The sequence below is a fragment of the Stegodyphus dumicola genome, chromosome 6 (assembly GCF_044657685.1).
Source record: "Stegodyphus dumicola isolate Sdum_Otavi_A_Nest chromosome 6, ASM4465768v1".
Classification (NCBI taxonomy): domain Eukaryota; kingdom Metazoa; phylum Arthropoda; class Arachnida; order Araneae; family Eresidae; genus Stegodyphus; species Stegodyphus dumicola.
In genome coordinates, this window is record NC_140773.1 from 44,866,393 (window position 1) to 44,887,016 (window position 20,624).

Genomic DNA, 20,624 nt, shown 5'->3' on the forward strand with positions numbered 1-20,624 from the left:
GATTCACCATCTGACGTTGCATACAAGGAAGAAAAGTTGTTTATTTAGTTTCGGCTTTAATATGGGAAAAAAATGCGGGTTCATTAAAAAAAAAAAAGGATTAAAGAAAGCACTAAAAGCAAAAAATAAGCACTAGAAACAAAAAAATATGGGCTTTAAAGAAAAAGTAAGCACCTATAAGGGCCTTTATATTTTATTTTCAAATATAAGGACTTATAAGCACTTGTAAGGGCTGCTACGAACCCTGACTGTCCTGCAGTTGCCAAAATTCCTCCATATTCTCCAGACTTAAATACTATTGAAACATATATGGAGAAAGTTGGGAAAGAGAATAAGGAAACATGATATTTCTTCCAAAACTCTAATATAAGCATTTCTTATGGGGGAATGGAACAAAATGGAGCAAACATATATACAAAAATTAATTGAATACATGACAAAATGCATGAAAAGTGTAGTTTTGTCTGAAATTTTATCGAACAAAATATTGAAGGTCCTGTTATTCCCATGTTTTTATTAATATAGCCTTTTGTGTATTAACCTAAATTATATTTATAAACACAGCCTGCTTATTCAAAGTGTCTAAATACTTATGTGGATTCATTTTCAGAACTTTTTGATTGGTTTAGTTGATTATGGCAAAGCACACAAGGGCTATCTGACTAAGGGGAGGGATACCTCTGTGGAGGACTTTCTAAGGAAAACTGGCTCATGTACACATAAAACATGGGAAAAGCCACAAAAACACCCATCCAGCCAGCCTCTTTGTCAGGATTCGAACCCCAGACTGAACTACCAGCATTCAGTGATTTTCACCCCTTGACTGCTAGTGGGCCAGAAATGATTGAACAAATTATTATTATTTTTTTTTTATTATCAAAAATGTTTGAATAGTTTTTCTTTTTAAAATAAGCAGGGTTTTAAAAGAGATGACATATGGCCTACATGAAAAAAAAAGTTTTTTCAATAGAATTTAGTAACAAATACTTAAATATAAAATGGAAAACAATTGTCTGAAAAAACTGTGAGCCACTGTATATGCATATTGTATATCAGAGTAGAATCAACCTTAATTCCATGACAGAATGTAATAGGCCTATTTTTTTCTGCTTTTGTCTATACAGAAAGACTTATTACCAAGGCACCATTTTATGACTTGACAAAGTTGTTGTTTATGAGATTCAGACCCAAGACCCTGTTTTATGGAATTTTCTTAACATGAAGAAATAAATGTTTTTTAATAAAACAAGTTCAGTTGAAAAACTTACTTTACCAGATGATATTAATGACAAAGCAAATTGGGTCCACACATGCTGTTCATCAAATGCAAACTTCATGGCACGTTCAAAAGACTGAAAATAAGTTTAAAACAATACATGTAATTTAACGAAAATATACACATATGCAGTTTCCATACAAATATAACCATTAATTTTAGCATATGAATATTTTTATGATATGTTAGATAATGGCATTTAATTCATTATGTTATAAGAAATGGAAATAACATAAACTACTTATTTAACCTAATAAGAAGCAAAAGGACATTCATTGAAGAAAAAAAAAAAAAAAAAAAAAAAGGGTTATCAGACAGGTCCTTTGTTTTTAACTTATTACTATGTCAATATATTCATACTATAAAAGATAAAACATTAAAATGCATGCATTTATTTTAAATTTGAGGTAAGAAAAATAATAGAAGCACATACTTCTACTAAAATATTAAACTGAGATCTCCTACAAAGGCATATAGTCAGCAAATCATAGACTGCAGTTACATTATTATATGAGTGTATTCTTGCTTCTCGGAATTCTGGTGATAAATCCAAAACTGCATTTCTAACAGCCTATAAACACAAAATACACAACGTTAAATTTAAAACAAAAATACCCTTAAAATTGTACATTAAAATATAATAAATTATGTACAAATTTTACAAAATCAAAACTGAAGCCTCTTTTAAATTAAACATTTTTTAGTTAAAGCATTTTTAATAACAAATATATACTAATTCAGAAGTCAAACAACAAACATCAGCATTATATTTTCAAAATTTTGAAAATAAACGCTGATTTTTGTTGTTTGACTTCTGAATTAGTATTTATTCGGCGTGTTATTGTCTTAATTAACAAATATATACTTTATGATATAAAACAGGTCTAACTGAAGCACTGAAACCACTTACAACATTTGAAGCTTTTGGGCACAGTTATGACTGATACTCTATTAATCAAAAAGTATCATTTTGTGCATTATATTTCAACATGATTTATATAAGATTGCAAGGATTGCTGCTCTTATACATACCATAGCTTCACTGATAAACAGCAGCAGTAAAATTTCTTCATTTTCATCTTTGGGGGCAAATAAACTGAAAAAAAAAAAAAAAAAAAAAAAAAAAAAAATTAAGTCCATAAAAATCCACTAAAAATAAATAGAATGTGTAAAAAAAGTGTAACCAGTTTTAGCATGCTACTTAATGCCCTTATAAATTTGTAAAAGCTCTAGTGAAGTTAATGGATTCTGCTGTAAAAAAACACATTCTGAAGTTATTTATGTCTTCATGGACGATTGTAGCATATATTTGACCAATTTGAATTTTTTTAAGATACATACCATGCATCATGATGGAGAAAAGTCACTTGTAATAGTTTCCTACCTCACAAGTGAATTGGTAAAATTCCTCTCCTATCAGCAAAAGGTTACAGACACAGCAGGACTGCAAATACTTACTTAAATTCCTGAGATAATTTTATGAGAAATTATGCAGGAAAAGGTTTATACTAATTCTATAGCAGACATTACAAGTCTAGGGAGATTTTTAGTATTTAACCAGATTACTTCATATATACTTTAAGTATATTAGATCTATTTAATTATGAGAAGTACATTAGATCCATTATAAGTACATTAGATCTATTTAATTATGGGAAAAGATGCCTTTGTGAGAAAACTTTTGAAAGAAAACTGGCCATATTAGCATTACACATCAGGAAAAAATTGAAATTTCATACAGCAACCTTTCAAGTTTTGGAAACCAAAATGCACTAACCCACATTTTACAGCTTTAGCCACTGAACTAGCTTTCACATTTTTCAAAGCAGGATAACAGAAGCAGTTCATAAAATAAATACATATACTGTAAAATTAATATAATAAAAATTTAATGAATTTCTTTTTTAATTAAATGATGTTTTATATTCATTTTGATTGTATTAAATATTTATGACTATTTGAAATCAATTACTGAATTAGAACAAGATGAAGGTTATGCCGACAGAAACTGCTGCCGGCCATGCAATGATCTAAAAAATGAATATATGTCTGTATAATACTAATTTTCCTTAATGGTAAGAAAAAAATCTTATGTGGCCAGCACATGACTTCCCACCAATTCCCTATTTTAAATAAAATTGAGCTTCAAATAATGCGGTTAAAATATTGTAAATAAAATTTAATTATTTAAATGATACTAACTGGCCATGTTCAAAACCAGGTTTTTCTAAATTTATACCAATATAATCAAATGTTTGCCCTTTTATCATTTTATTAAAAATTATATTTTATGGAATAGTTGAATAGGCTTTTAACTAAAACTAAGTATTTATAATATATCTGAAATAAATATTTTGAAAGAAATACCATAATTTTCTTTTCTATGTTATTTCTATAGAAACAACAAATCTATATTCATTTTGCTAGACTATATGTCCATGATATTTAGGTTCAGTACACAATGCTTGTTCAATTACAGCAGCATGCTAAAATTGCCATGGACTTCAAGTAAAGTACCAGTTCGGGTTGTCTAATTTTACCTGAAATCTAATCAACTCTTTACACGAATGCAGAAATCTATATATGGGAAATAGATATTTTTGGAAGTTTGATGTACTAAATTAACGAGGAAGGATGCATACAAACCATATTATTGCAAAACAGCAAAAGTGTGTTGTCAGAAGTCTGATTCGGGCTTATTCATTGAAAACTCACTATTGAATTTTTGGACTGAAAACACTACCTTACCAATGTATATAGGTTACAGAAGATAAAAAAATGCATAGACCAATATAAAATTTTAAAAACTGTAAATAAGGATTCATATAAATAGAATCCCACATTTCAGACAATAGAATATATATAATTAGACACAGAGTTATTGTCCTTTACTCAAGAAAGAAAATTAAATTTTGACTTAAAATTTTTACTTTCAGTTGATTTTCTCTTACTACAAAAAAAAAAAAAAAAAAAAAAAAAAAAAAAAAAAAAAAATCTGAAAAATTTGAAATGAATAAAAATTCTATTAATACATGCACATATGCTCTGTGCTTCCATTATTTTCAGAATTGGTTATGGAAAACTCATCTATCAGTAGAAAATGATTTTGTTTGGTACATTTAAAAACTTTCCCTATCAATACATTTGCCTCAGTAAGAATGTTTGAAAAGCATTTATCAGTCATTATTCTTTTGATCAGCACTTTAAAACTCAGTTAAAATCACTTGAATATTCTTACAATTGTTTGAATATTCTTAACATAATTTAAAAAATCCTTTCTGTTCCAAATTTAATTTAAGATAAATCACGACTAAGCACGTGATGAAGCACACATTTCCTAAGAAGCCCAAAATTCAAGAAGAGTCATTTATAGCACTGCAGATATATATCATGAATTCTCCGCCCAAAAAGGTCTTAAATTTTGTAGGTAGATCACATTCTTATCAATGGTTCATATGTAACATGTATATGAGCCAGTTCCATTAGAAAGTCCTCCACAGAGGTATCTCTTCCCTTAGGCAGATAGCCGTAGTGTGCTTTGTCACAATCAACTAAACCAAACCTTGTGAATGGATCAAATGGAATTGCAGAACGTGATGAAAATTCCATTAATCATGGAATTGTGAATGCAATTTCTTGAGATGGATTGCATTCTTCCACACTGAATGTTAATGCTTCCATTATAATTTGGATAAGAAATATCATGTTTTGCCTTCAAGCAAACATTCCCTATCAATACATTTGCCTCAGTAAGAGTGTTTGAAAAACATTTATCAGTCTTTATTCTTTTGATCAGCACTTTAAAACTCAGTTAAAATTGTTTGAATATTCTTAACATAATTTTAAAAAAATCCATTTTGTTCCAAATTTAATTTAAGATAAATAATGACTAAACACGTGATGAAGCACACATTTCCTAAGAGGCCCAAAATTCAAGAAGAGTCATTTATAGCATTGCAGATACATATCATGAATTCTCTGCCCAAAGAGGTCTTAAATTTTTGTAGGTAGAACACATTCTTGTCAATGATTCATATGTAATATGTATATGAGCCATTAGAAAGGCCTCCACGAACATATTCCTTCCCTTAGGCAGATAGCCCTAGTGTGCTTTGTCATAACCAACTAAACCAAACCTTGTGAATGGATCAAACAGAATTGCAGAGCTTGACGAAAATTGCATTAATCATGGAATTGTGAATGCAATTTCTTGAGATGGATTGCGTTCATCCACACTGAATGTTGATACTTCCATTATGATTCGAATAAGAAATATCATGTTTTGCCTTCAAATAATGATAATTTTCAAGCATGGATATCTATCTGCAGTCAAGCATTCTTTATCTTCTGGATAAGAACTATACACATATTTTTATTTTCCTATACCTTATATTACAGTTCAACAAACATCATTTTAGTTTGCTCAGGGAAGATCCCCTATGAGTTTCATACACATATTCAAACTGTTATGCAAAAAGTAAAATTTGATGTTTTTTCCCCTTTGTAGTTGGGGCAAAATGAGCAAATATCTTTCAAAAAAAATTTAAATTGTTTGAACCATCATAAAACATCTGAATACTGAAGAAGATTCACTGTAAACTTCTCTCAGTATTTTATCTTTATCTATTACAAAATCTGGCATGTACAACTTACTTTTTTTTCATTTTATTTTTTGACATGGCTATATGTAATAAAGGAAAAACTTTGTTCCACATGCTACGATAATTCATTTACATATGACACAATTATGTTTGAAGATACAACATTATTTTTGAAGATACAACATTATTTTTGAAGATTATGAGATATGCCATATATATGTAACTTGACTATTAAAAAGGAATCATTTTATTTTTTAGAATATTTTATCAGCATGAAAAGAAGATATTACAAAACTACAGTTAAAAACATTTCTAAGTCTTCCACATTTACTCCATACCTAACTTGATTTCAGTATTTCATCACAGTTCACTTTATTTCTGTTCTCATGTAATCATGTAATCACATAATTCTTTTCCCTCCTGTATTTCTGAATGAATGTGCATATTGAATAGATTTGCTATATAATTTGAGAATTATGTTCAGAAGTTTAGTAGAATTACTTAGAATTGAATGATTATAGATCTACATAATGTATAAAAATGGTTCCTACTTTACACCCATGTATTTCTTAGGTTTCCAGGGGCTTTCAGGATTTTTTCCTTCTTGTCTCAGAGCATAATCAACATAATTCTTTTCTGAAACTCCCCGTATGAGAACTTCAGCCAACTGACGAGACATTGTCTAAGAAATAAACAAATCAGATTTTCTATAATTCTTCTTTTTACATATATTTAAAATCAAATCACAAATCACTACTTATGCTAGAATAAGTTTTTAGATAAATATAAATAATAAATTTCTTTATTTGCTTCACACTATCAAAGCTTATTTTCTAAAGACTTCACTCATAAATGTTTAGAGGAAAAAAGCGAAATTACCTATGAAAAATAATTCGCACTTGCATTATTACAATAAATTTTTACCTGACGTAAAGACTGTGTTGAACTGGTTTCAATGGCACTTAAAACTTTTCTGTACTGATCGATAGCATTTCTAAGCTTCCTATGAGACAAACAGGAAAAGACTTTATTTCTAAAAAATTATTAACACAATTCAAAGGGTGTTTTTTCAAAAGAATCATATAAAATAATCCCAAAGGTACAGAAATTTGATAAATTGTAGCTTTCAGTTTTAATACTTAAAATTCACAATAAGAGTTCTAAAAGTTGTTTGAATGTGGATTTCATAAAAGAATACACAAAATGCATAATAAAGGTTAAATTATAATGCACAGAAGTTGCATGCAATATCTTATAACAATGTAGCAGAAAGATTTTGTCAGAAGGATTTTTATTTTTTTTAGGATCAGTTCACAATTTTTGATGACCAAAGTTAATAAGCACTAGAAAGAGATAATGAACATATATATACACAAATGGATATATATACATATATAAAAACAACAGATAATAATTAAATCAAGAAAGGATTAAAAATCTAACATAAAAGTACATACTTCAAAACTGAAACAATTCAATAGAATAACAATAACGTAACATAATAAAATTGTCAACAACATTTTATATTAATTTTATTATATTATATTAATGTCATTTTATTGATTCCCCCCCCCCAATTTTGAAGTGTGTGCTTCCTCCTAGACTGTTAACCTTTTTCTTAAATTAATTATTACCTTTAGTTTATTTAATTAATTTCACAGCATACTGCATAATTAAATAACTTATTATCTTAATTTAAAATTTTCAAAATTTTCAAACTTTTGTTTATATGTGCGCGTGCAAATCTAACCCCCGAATTTTTTAACCTTTTTTTTTATATACATATATACATTATAAATTTAATATAATATTTTAAAAAATGACTCCCTCAATTATAAATTGGGGATAATTTTTAAAGCAATAAAGCAAACTGGAAATAATTTTACATTTTGATATACCATGCAATTCATCATAATTAGAATTAAAACAATTAATTACAAATTTAAAGTGCATTATTTTATTTTCTCATTAATAGTTGACTAAAAATGTTTCACAGATTCAATTATATAATTACTAGTTTATCATTTATTATTCTTTAAAAAAAAAAGGAAGGAAGAAGAAAAATATACAGGAAATTGAACACACTTAACAAATATTTAACACACTATTTAGCCTAAGTATTAATTTTAATTTAGTTAATATGCGGAATTTCATCTTCAATTGAATAACGGTCTTCATTTATGCAATCAATTCCCGAATAATCAGAGGCAGATTATCTAGGCCTTAACTTGTTTATTATGGAAAGATGGAAAAACGACTAACACAAACCATCATAATGAAGCAGAATTTCTATGGGAAATGTAAGAGTTAGCATTAATGATAACAGATGATGTTGCATTATTTAGGAATTGCTGTTAGCCACAACATTAAATAATTTAATTAAACATAATCTGAAGCATATAAATATTGTTAAATCATGCATTAAAAATAAATTGCTAAATCATAAAAATAAATTACATGCATACAGTCATTAATCTTATGTTTCCTATAGACTTGACCAAAATTTAAGAGTAATATACACAAATCCGTTACCTTTTTCTATTTTGAGGTGTATTTTTAAATTGTTAGCAGTGCTTTCTGTTAATTATTATATAATTATTCCTCTTTTCAATGTTTTTTTTTTTTTTTTTTTTTTTTTTTTTTAAACTGCTGTTGAATATACAACAATCAATTGTTGTTGCTTATGCTCACTTGTCTGAAATAGTCACCCCAAGCCCATGAAATTCCTCATGGCTAGGAGTGCAAATTATGGCTGCTGTTGGCACCATTCAGACGATGGTGCAATTTAGCTCAGCTCCGCCCCAAATTTTAATGGAGATCACCCCGGGGGTATGGGTCTGAGGGTCTCTCACCCCTCTCCCCTTCCACTAAACCACACTAGGGGATTTTCAGCTCAACCTATATTTAGAGTGCCACCATGCCACACCGACACTATACATTTACAAACATCCATGCCTTCTCTGGGATTCTAACCCGGGCCCTTCAGCATGGCAGTCAGCGACGCTAACCACTATACTGGTTGGCCAGCTATACCACAATTTCGGGCTACTTGTGGATGTCATTTCCAATAATCATGAGTCTACTGTACATATTTTTACTATTTAAGACAATAATGCAACTAAAAGTTGATAAATTTATGTTACATGTCTTTTCAAAGAAGGATGCTGATACTCTGATATAGTTAAAAACATATAGCTTGGAGCAGATTCTGTAACCAAGTTTTAAACAAATTGACCATATTTGCCACCTTTACTTTATTACCTGCAGTATTAATTTAAATAAAAAAATCTGACAACCACATGACTTCCTTGTGTGGAATATTAAATTATATGCATTTTTCCCTGCATTTCATTTAAACTTATTGGATTGAATTAAAGCTACTTCGTCGATAGCGCATAAACCACAATAGGATAAATGCACTTTTTTAAAATTTACTATATTTGTTTACTATAGCGACACTCTGATGCCAGGTTCACTTAACAACGTCACATTTTGTTCATATTATACCTCAGAATGCATAAAATTTATATCATTTGAAGAACTATTTAATTGTTGCCACATGTTCTATTCAAATACTATAATAAATCTAAAACGATATATTAAAGAAATTAAGCAAACAAACAAAAAAAGGAACATTTTTTCACAAACGATTTAATATTTCTCATTCAATTAATTCAGTTCTCACTTCGCGACAATGCAAAAATACATAAAAACTCAAAATATCGATATTAAAAATTACAAAAAAAATCTTAAACACTTATTTTCTCGAATAAAGTACAGAACAGATTAAGCATGATTTAATTCACAATAATAAATTAAGCTGTCTATATATATATATATATATAAACACAAAATACAGTTAAAACAATAAAAAGAAATACAATTAAAATTCGAGTTTCTACGCAAAAACAAACAATTTGGCCAGCAGGCAACAACGCAGATTTTTTGGTTCACAAAAATGAAAGTTTAATTTTGGTCTCACTCCGAAAAAAAAAAAAAAAAAAAACTGAGGGTGTAGAAACTGAATTCACTATTCTGCTAAATTTCAAATGTCAACAAATCTGGCTGCCGTGGTAAACAAAAATTAGGCCGGAATTTTTGAGTGAAAATCAATTGGTTCCTGATTTGTTATCTCTAAATAATACAAAATGACTGCAGAATCATACATTTTTTAGGTCTTAATACTTTAAATCCTTTTAAAATTTGTTTTCAATGAGACAAAATAACTTTCTTTTATTAATATAAACAACTTTAAATTTCAAAAGTTATTCATCACACATAATGATTTCTATCATAAACAATAAAAAAATAGTAATAATTAAACTGCATATATAAAACACCTATGTATATTTATGGCATTTGCTTTGTGCAGGCCCGGATTGAATAGGTGTGGGGCCTGATTGGATTTTTTTTGTGTGGCCCTCTCTCTCTATAAAAATTTTTTTCCTTCATTTTGATGGTAATGCGGGGCCTGACTGAGCCCAATGGCCCTTTATCTGGCTATGACTTTGTGGTTTCAGGGCACGACCACTGAGTCACTAGAGCATTGTGTCACAATGTTCACAATACTCTAGAGGCTCAGTGGTCGCTCCTTGAAACCACTGCTCTTCACAATGGTGTTTTTTGGATTTCAAATAGGAATGTTTATTTTTAAGTATGACCGGATATAAATAAGGGGCTTTAAAACCTTAGAGTTATTTTATTACTAAACAATACATGCACCTGCCCAGTGAAAAGGTCTTTCTTTCCCAGAGATTTTTCTCTGACTTCAACACGCTTGCTTCCTATGTGATTTTATACATTATTTTTGTGTGGTTTAAATATAATGTAAACATACTTTGCTATAATTAATAGAAATTGCCTAAAAGTTTTATTTAAATTTAAAATATTTTCTAAATATTTTGGGGCAAAATACGAATAAAATAAATATGAATGGGTAACGAAAGATCCGTACCAAAGCCACAAAGACCAAGCCTCTCCCCTCCATTAATATAAAAAAACGCAAATTTCATGATCCAGGTGAAAGAGACTAAATAACGCTGGACTGGGCATATACCAGTAAAATGCAGAGCCAGGCAGTGCACATTTTGTTGCACATGGGAGAAACCTCGTAGAACAAAATTACATACGCGAATTGTGCAATATGGGTTTATTCATGTACCAAAAAGACAAAACATGCTTTGGACAGTGTCACAAAAAAAATTTGTTCTTTGACAAAAAAAAAAAAAAAAAAAAAAAAACACCGAGTTATTTTTAATCCTTACTTTACTGAGTATTTTTTTCCATTTATCTGAAGGTCTTTATAATGTAGGTTCTTATGTTTTTACTGCTATAGAAAAATTACATAAAAGCTTATTTTTTAATTTTTCTGACAATTTGTAAAATAATGTAAAAAATCTACACATAACGTAACTCTTACATTCATTTTTTTTAAATTCGCAAATTTCATCCATTTATTGGAAATGCGCACAGAAAAATGTAAGTTTTTCCCCTCTACTACCTCAGTGAGTTTCAAAGCCCTAGACGTGCGCTGGTTTCACAATGCAATCACCACCCACAGATCACTGGGTAAGAGTAGAATTTTTTAAATTCATACATTATTTGTTTCTATGATCAAAATATTCAATTTCTAGATTTTTTTAGTTAAAAAATTATAAAAAAATATCGCGTTTCACAATGTGACCACCACCCACAGATCAATGGGCAACAGTAGATTTTTTTAAATTCATATATTATTTGTCTATAGGATCATAATATTCAATTTCTAGAGTTTTTTTAGTTAAAAAATTATAAAATAATATTGCGCACATCAAAGGGTTAAAAAAAAAAAAGAAAATTCTGACGAATGAGAACCCAAATGAAAAGCAACTGTTCATTTTAAGGACCACATTAAAATAAAAAGTGTGTAAGTTAAAAAAAAAAAGTTAAATAAGAGTACATTTTCCCTAACTATTTTATCACATAAATCTGGTTTATTTTTTTTAGTGCTACTTAACACAAAAAAATAAAGGATATGCACTTATTTCACAAAATCCAAAATTTTTCAAGATAAAATAAAAATCACTTTTTATTGACAAGTTAAATAAATCATGCAATAACAATATAAATTATAGCACTTTGATATTGTGTAGTCCAAGTATAAAAAAATAAAGAAGTGAGAATTTTTTACCCATTTTTAATGTACAGAATTGGGGCTCTTTGTAAAGCAGTTTCCAGAATAGGTCCAATGCGATACTCTGTATTTGGAGGCAGAGGTGATCCAGAAGTAGGAGGATTTGTTCCAGACATAAGCTGAGGAACAGTACCCCCTGTGTTTCCTTGTGTACGCTCCATTTCTTGCAAATACCTTAAAGTTAAATCTCCAGACTTAACTAGGCACTGGAGGATTTGCTCTTCCCTTTCTGCAGTCTTATACTTGCTAGTTGAAGTAGGAGGTACTTTTTCTAAACATAAGCCTAGATTAAAAATAATAACAAACACATAATGTTTTAAATATGTAACACAATAAATTTACAGATATTTAAATACATTGTTACTTTATGACACAACATAAAAAAGTGAAACATATTTTATGATAACTTGAATTCAAAAGCCTAAGTATTCAAAGTTTTAATGCTTAATCACTTATAAATTAGACATTATGGTACTCTTCTGTTATTGGGACTGGTTAAGAAATGTGCACGTGTATGCGCTTGTGTATATATGTATGAGCATATATATATGTGTGTGTGTGTATAGATACACACACACATACACACACACATGCATTACGTGAGGACATACATCCATACATACAACAGGGTTGCCACTCAAAGAGGAGAATGAAATTCTCTGACTTTTCCAGGTTTACCAGGTGAGTTTTGAAAAATTCCAGTCTATCTGCATAGTGCATGTTAGCTGTGCTGAGAGGTAAATTAATTATGGTACCATTTGAAAACACAAAAATTTGCCAATTGCATATGACTTATAATCTGCAAAGCATTACTATTATAACTATAATGCAGGGTTCGTACGCATTTCTGCACACGGAAATTAAGTACTTTTAAGAACTTTTAAGGACCATTAATGGAAAAAATTAAGGACCTATGAGCAAATGGGAACTGAATAAATTCAATTAAAAATATTATTCTATGCCTGAATTTCACTTTTGTAATACCATGCTAAAAATAAAACAGATCCCTAAGTAGTATGCATTATTACTAAACATGAATTAATTAACATAATTATTAATAAGTTTGAGAATAAAATAAACTTTATGCAATTCATCAAGTAGCATTAAATATTTTACACTTATAGTAGTTGCGCATATTTGAAAGATAATAAGTGACATTTACGTTTTACTAATAGTTAGCTTTATGTTGATTTTTTTATCTCATTTTGTCACATACTTGGTCAGTCTAGAGGTTTAGCCAATTCTGTAACAGCAAAAAGCCAGAAATATTTTGGAAAAAAAAAAAAAAAAGAGGAGGGAAAAAGTGTAAAATTAATTTTATAGAGAAAACTGATGTATTTTCTGAGAATTTTGAATATTCTGAGACAATTACATGGAAAGAACGTTTACTACGAAAAAATTAAAAAGAAGACATTTTTAATTAATTGCATAGCTAATTTTGGTTTTGCTAAGAGCTGTTTCGTATATTATGCTCTATAACATTATAACTTGTGTATTTTTCAGATTCAAAATATTGTATAATAAGTTGCCAAAATGAAACTTTATAATATGACAGCAAAAAATAAAAAAGTTTTATTTTAATGTTATTTTTAAATATAATTTCAACATGTTATGATGTTTTAAAAAAAATCGTTGACAAATTTTCAGATCTCAGAATTAAAAATTTTCTATAGAAACTGATCTTAAAATCGCCAAAAAGTTGACATGTCGCCAAATTTAGAACCGTTTAATAAAAGAATTCACATCCCCAAAAGCGAAAACTTATTTAACAGCTCTTTATTAGAAAATATGAATTTCCAAATGCTTATGTTTCACTTCTTGGTTAGAAACTCGAGTATCCCATCATATATATTAGAAATAGAAACAAATTATAACCCATTCAAAAGATAACCATATATGTCAGGGAATCGGCAAAAATATTCCTCCAAAATGCTAATTCACACTCAAAATGGCAGTCATAAAAACAGACAGAAATTTCAGATGATTAAAATTAAGGACCTTCTGTTGATTTTGGCCGAAATAAAGGACTTTTAAGGACCAAAAATCGGTTCCCAAAAATTTAAGGACTCTTAAGGACCGTATGAACCCTGATAATAGGAGTTGTTTTCTCCACTGAAGATCGAGCTCAGAATCTGGCCAATCTGGTTAAAAAAAAAAAAAAATTGTTTGTAGACATTTTGCAGCTAAACAAAAGAAAGAAATCTATTTAATGATATTTTGAAAAATAAATTCAGGTATTTTATATTTATAGTATTTAGCAGCATACATAAGCAAAAATATGTACATTAAATTTCATGATAGTATGTCATCATACTGCTAGATTTTAGTTTCAGAATTATGCCAGAGAAAATTGCCTGAAATTTGAAAGTATTATTATCTAATAATAAATAAATTTAGAGGAAAGAAGCAACATTAAATAATATAAATAACACTAAAATGAAGTTATTTACTTTAAAATTGGATTACAATAATCAATGATATTTTGGTGAATATAGTTATATTAAACTTTAGCCTAGATGACCGATTGCTATTTTTTTTTTTATTTTACTGAAAAATGAAAAATAAGGCATTTATTAAAAAAAAAAAAAAAAAAAAAGATTAAAAAATTTTGTGCTAAAATCCTAGTTTACGGTACGATCTTGGCCACAATTTTGAAAATTGCCACAAACACCAAAATGACCGGTTTACTGTCAACACCTTCTTAAACAGAGAGATAAGTGTGTTGTTACTGCTCATCATAATGTCGCCAAATCCCGTATGTATCATACATGGAGGTCAAAATGAAAAAATACGTATTGTTAAGATGGAAAACTTCTCCGGAACAGGAATGATTCCGTCCCAAAGCAGAGGCAAACAGCTGCGCATGTGTGAAATAATATCTGTCGCCAAAGCATGAAGCTAGCGTCAAAGTTCAAAGGTCACATTTATCAAGAGTACATAAAACAAATATTGTTTAAACTTAAATGGAAAAGAAAATATTATTCAGCACAAGTAAATTAATTAATAGATTAGTTCTTTTGATAAAAAAAGTATAAAAATCCAAGTATAAAATATTGCAAAAATCAAAGAAGAAATGCTTTGTCAAAGAAAGTTTCTTCTTAAAACGTGCTCCACCATTTCCTATACACATCGCGGAGGGGAAAATTCTTGCTGGCAGATTCTATCACCAAATCCTTTGGCGAGTTTTCCCTCTGCTTGCTAGTGGGGTTATAGCAAAGTAATTTACATTACGTCTATGAAACCTTTTTTTCTTTACATAGACGTTCTTTCATTAGAAGAGTACATGAATAGCCTCCATGGTACCGTATACTAAGGTTAAACTGATTTTGTTGTAAACCAGAATGGAAAGGTATTTTCTTTAGTCCAACATGAACTGCACATGCGAGTCTCTCGATTCTTGAGGCTACTGGAAACTAAAGTTGCCAGAAACTTGCTTTGCTATTCTAATAGACAATTTCATGGGAAAACTGGCTCTATGCCAGCTGCTCGAATGACACTCACACGATACACAATTCAGCAACAAAGTTATTGCTTCCAACGTTGGCGTAACACTTGCTTTTTTGGGGGGATCGTCGTACAGCGTTTTCTGACTTTTCCAGATTTGAACTAAAATATTTAAATTCCTTGACTTTTTTGGTCAATTTTCGAATTCCCTGACTTTTTCTGGTTTTCCCTGTAGCGTACCAACCCTGATACAAGCATACATACATACATACATTTCTGAATCTAGAAAAGCACTATCTGATAATATAGAGTTCCAATAACAGATCTAAATCTTTAGTAAAATTTGTTCTGACCTATATATGTATAAAAGAGAAGTTATAACTCTCTCTTACCTTTTAAAGCAAAAGACTCTGCAACTACTTTCATAATGCGATTGCTCAGCTGCTTCTCAGTCAGACTATCCAACCCACCTTTATTCAAGTGAGAAAGCGCATCTTCATACAGCCCTTGCGCATATAACAGCTTTGCAAGAAGTAAATGAGCATCTCGCATAACACCTAGCTAAAATGATTACAGTAAGAAATAGCACAAACAGTATATCACTACAAAATACACAAAGGAAAGCACTGAAAAATATTTTAACATACACTGTATAATTCTCAACTGGAAACATAATTATGCTAAGTAATTAGCATACAAGACTTGCAATGAAAAATCAAGATTTTTTCTAAATTTAGCACAAAAGTTTACAGAAACGGAATTTGTTGCCTTCATATCTGATGTATTGCACGTAAAATTTTTTTAAAAAAATAAATAAAATATTACACAGTTTAATGAATCGTCAAAATTTTATGTAATAAGAAATTTGGTACTATTCGGTTTTGAGGACCGTGAAAAATTGCAGCGAAAATGTATACACAAAAGCGCCAAATCTAGCAAACGCGCCCATTTAACATTGCGCCAAATCTAGCGTACACGCTGATTTCAGATTAAGTAAGTTTATATAGTTCTACATTTCTTAAGACGCCGTTGAAATACTACTTTAATTTTTAAATCCCTTTTAAATATCTGATGGATTTAACAATTTGGGAATTACCCATGATGAAAAGTCGGCAATAGAATTTTGGCTAAAGTGCAGAATCACCCATTGTTTGACGCGTTTTTAAGAATTGCACATACTACTATTTTCACTTAAAAAAAATCCCAGAATTGCACAAAAATGGCACTGCACACACCCTTGGCTTTATCTATGTACACATCGACCTATTTTCACTTAAAAAGTAAAAGAAAATTGACAAAAATCGAATTGTTTTTACCGTTGTAAAAAGCGGCAAACAAATAAGTGAGCGATTCTGCACTTTACCGAGAATATTTTCAAAGAAAAGGCATCATTCATTATAGAAAATTACGCTTGAACAACCAACGAGATGAAATTATGCTTTAGCGATAAGTCGGTAGCGAAATAGCGATGCAGGCCTCCATTCAGTTATGTTTAGCAATTTTTATATAAATAAAAATAATGATCTGAAATAGTTATTTACTCTTTTGCTTCCATTCAGTCATGTTTAGCCTTTTTCGCTTAAATTATAATAATAAAAAAATAAATTATATGAAATTAACCTTTCATCTAAATTGAAACATTAATCTTTGATAGTTATTTACTATTATACTTACTTTCCTGCCGCAATTATTTTTGGCAGCATTAGCATCAACAATAGTTTGGCGATTTTTTACGGCTCTCGAAACAGAATAGTACCAAAAATTTAAATTATACTGTAATAATAAATGTGCGCTAAAAATCAAAAATCAATATTATTACAGCACTAACTGCTACCAGTGATTTTCACTGATGGTAATTTCTTAGTATTTATCTGCCTTGATGATACAATCATGTAAATTCTCTCTTAACTTTGTATATTATTATTCTTTACTTAAATTAGCTTCTCGTAATTTTTCTTTACTGTTTATTTAGTTATTAATTAATTCAGTTTTTTAGGATTTTCCAACTAAATGCATAAAAGTTACTCATTTTTCACAGAATCATGTTACACTATTGAAGGACCGTAACATTTTGTTTTAATAAAATTACAGTGGTTCTCAAAAGTGTTTGTACACTTAGGATTCTCAGTGAAATATTGCTTTACTCATTTAAAAAAAAAATAACATTTGAGAATGAGAATTTTTTAATACTATCTATAACTTTTGCTTAGCAAAAATACATGAGTTAATTTATGAACATGGTATTTTTTTAAAATCAATAATCAAAAGAGTAATAAAAAAGTTATCTCACAAAAGTCTTCATACACTTTAAAGAAATTAGCACATATTAGTAAATGTTGTAGTATTTCTGTTAGTTAGTATTTTGTAGGATATCTTGCAGCATTTATGACAGCTTTCAAAGATCTGGGGGTATGAGGTCCTCTGGGGTATCACGTATAGAGTTCGTTATTTTGTAGTTGTTGTTTGTAATATCTGCATCAATGTCCCTCCATTCTTCCATTTTTCCTGTTTTTAGTTCAGATTTCATTTTTAGGTTGTGTTTACATACTCTAACCCTTTAAGTCCCCCGAATGCATTCTATCGATTTTTTTATCTTGTGACTGAGGTGTTTTCAGAACTTGTGGACAATTATAGATGCACCAAAGACAAAAGTTGAAGATCATGTGCCTAAAATCGTTATCCTGATAAAAAATACAGTTGTTTTCAATACCCAAATTTTTTGTGGATAAGTTTAAATTACATCCTAAAATATTTAAATAAATAGCATGGTTCATTATGCCATCAATAAATACTAAATTACCTAATCCTGTTTCTGACATGCACCACACACTGCCATGCTTTACTGTTCCAACCACCGCCACGCTTTACTGTTCCAACCAAGTTTCTGGGGATCAGGTTCCTCTTTTTTTCTTCTCCACGCAATTAAAAGCCAATTGGAACCAAGAACGTTAAATTTCCTTTCATATGCAAATAAGACATGGTACCAATATGCTTCCGGCTTATTTACTATTGATTTTGCAAAGGAAGGAATAAGCTTTCTATTTCTTGCACATGAAAAAATTTTCTTCGAGCAGAGGGCGCATCTCATACTAAAACCTTCATAGTACTCAAACGTGGATTTTCCACAAATTTTCTAACTACAAATCTCTGATCATGTTAAGTTTGCCGGACTACCTCTTCTTACTTTAGGTTCTATCTGATTTTTTTCTTTAAAGCTTTTTATCATAAATTTACTAATTTAGCAATATCCCAGATCAATTTTTCACCATTATGATGAAAAATTATCAATTTTAAAGTGATATTTGTTTTCTTATGACTAGGAGCCATTTTTAAATATTAAATAAGATATAACAAAGTACGCAAGCAAAGAATAAAGCCAAGCACATTTTTAAATGTCATCAAAATGCAAAAGTAAAAAAGACAATTTTATTTATTAAATTTTACGAAACTTTTCAGTGGACAATCAGTTTTGTGCCATGTTTTATCTAGGCTTCCTTATATTTTTTAATTTCAGAAAAAGTCATAAAAAAGTCATAAATAAAAAAATAAAAGTTCAGTTTTGCTTTACATTTGAATTCAGTTTTGGCATACACCTCTTTTTCTACAAATTTTTAAAGTGTGCGAACACTTTTGGGAGTCATTGTACATTTATGCATCATAAAAGAAAAAATATGGTAAAAGGGAGAAATACAAAGAAACCATAATAATGAGAATACAAAACTGGTTTGAAGAAAGCCAGATCATATTTACAACAGTCCTATGCTTTGTTTCCTGATAGCGCAAGCAGTTAGTTTCACTTAAATTTTACCTGGAAAAATTGGATAATAAAATCAAAGATGGAACAATTATTTTTGATAGGTATGCATTATTAAAACCAGTACAGAAGAATATGAGGGGTGTAACAGATTTAAATAATATTAAAATCTTGTAGTTTAAATGACTTAAATAGATGAACATTAAGGTATTTGTGAATGGCAATATTTGAAACCAGACTCGAGTGCCACGTGCGACTCTCGCACGAAGAATGTAATTTAATTTTAAATGATAGAATATGTTTTATCTTCTTGTTTGTATGTCGCCATTTTTTTAGTGTTAAATAAAAGTTATTGCTGTGTTCCATCATTGGAGTTGCTTCATTTCGCCAAAGAAGTATTACAATCTTAATTATTTTGGAGGCACCGACGAGATCGAATAATCGTGCGTATTTTTATTTTATTAGCTCATCACTGAACATAATATTAGTGATACCAGATTATTACTTTCTGTTAATATTGAATTGCTTTATGTTATTAGCTCATCACTGAATGCAATATTAGTGATACCAGATTATTGCTTTCTGTTAATATTGAATTGCTTTATTTTATTAGTTCATCACTGCACGCAATATTAGTGATACCAGGTTATTACTTCCTGTTGATATTAAATTGCCTTATTTTATTAGTTCATCACTGAACGTAACTTCCTGTTGATATTGAATTGTCTTATTTAATTTGTTCATCACTGAACATAATATTAGTGATACCAGGTTATTACTTCCTGTTAATATTGAATTGCCTTATTTTATTAGTTCATCACTGAACGTAATATTAGTGATATCAGGTTATTACTTCCTGTTAACACTGAACTGCCTTATTTTATTAGTTTATCACTTGAACGTAAACTTAGTGATACCATTTTAATGCCGTTTCTACTAGAGCTCAAAGGAAAAGAAAAATAGCTGAAGAGCAGATCTTTGAACCGATGAAGGAAGAAAATAAAGCATCCAGAGATGTATTTGAAGAAGTTAAATCACCAGAATTAAACGTGGAAGATGTTCACGAAAATTTGAAAAATGATAAAGAAATTAATATTGAGAATCATTTTGCAATGCAGCGTTATCATCATCTTTCGGCTTTTGATTTAATATCAAAGCCACTACTAATAGATGAAGAAAACAATTGTCGAAGTAAATGACAAATGAATATTATCCGAAAGGCACAGATGAACTGAGGAAAGGCTTTGCTGTGAATTATAGCCGAGGAACTGGTCCACCATGGAAGAGATCTAGGTGCCGTCAAGAAAAAAAAAAGAAGACTAATTTGAACACTGTCTATTTTCTTCCTATTTAAATGTGGTGTAAAATATTTTTTAA

The 20,624-nt window shown here is 29.5% G+C and overlaps 1 protein-coding gene across 1 annotated transcript in view; it reads right to left on the reverse strand.

The window, feature by feature from the left end:
* The window catches only part of Ttc7 (tetratricopeptide repeat domain 7), a 91,004-nt gene that overhangs the window by 57,453 nt on the left and 12,927 nt on the right, over positions 1 to 20,624 (reverse strand). Inside the window, exons 3-9 of the mRNA XM_035353007.2 lie at positions 15,886 to 16,054; positions 12,047 to 12,332; positions 6,802 to 6,880; positions 6,429 to 6,559; positions 2,309 to 2,372; positions 1,710 to 1,847; positions 1,269 to 1,352 (exon numbers count right to left, since the gene is read on the reverse strand). Of these exons, the coding sequence (XP_035208898.1) occupies positions 1,269 to 1,352; positions 1,710 to 1,847; positions 2,309 to 2,372; positions 6,429 to 6,559; positions 6,802 to 6,880; positions 12,047 to 12,332; positions 15,886 to 16,054 (951 nt within the window). The remainder of the gene's footprint in view (positions 1 to 1,268; positions 1,353 to 1,709; positions 1,848 to 2,308; positions 2,373 to 6,428; positions 6,560 to 6,801; positions 6,881 to 12,046; positions 12,333 to 15,885; positions 16,055 to 20,624) is intronic.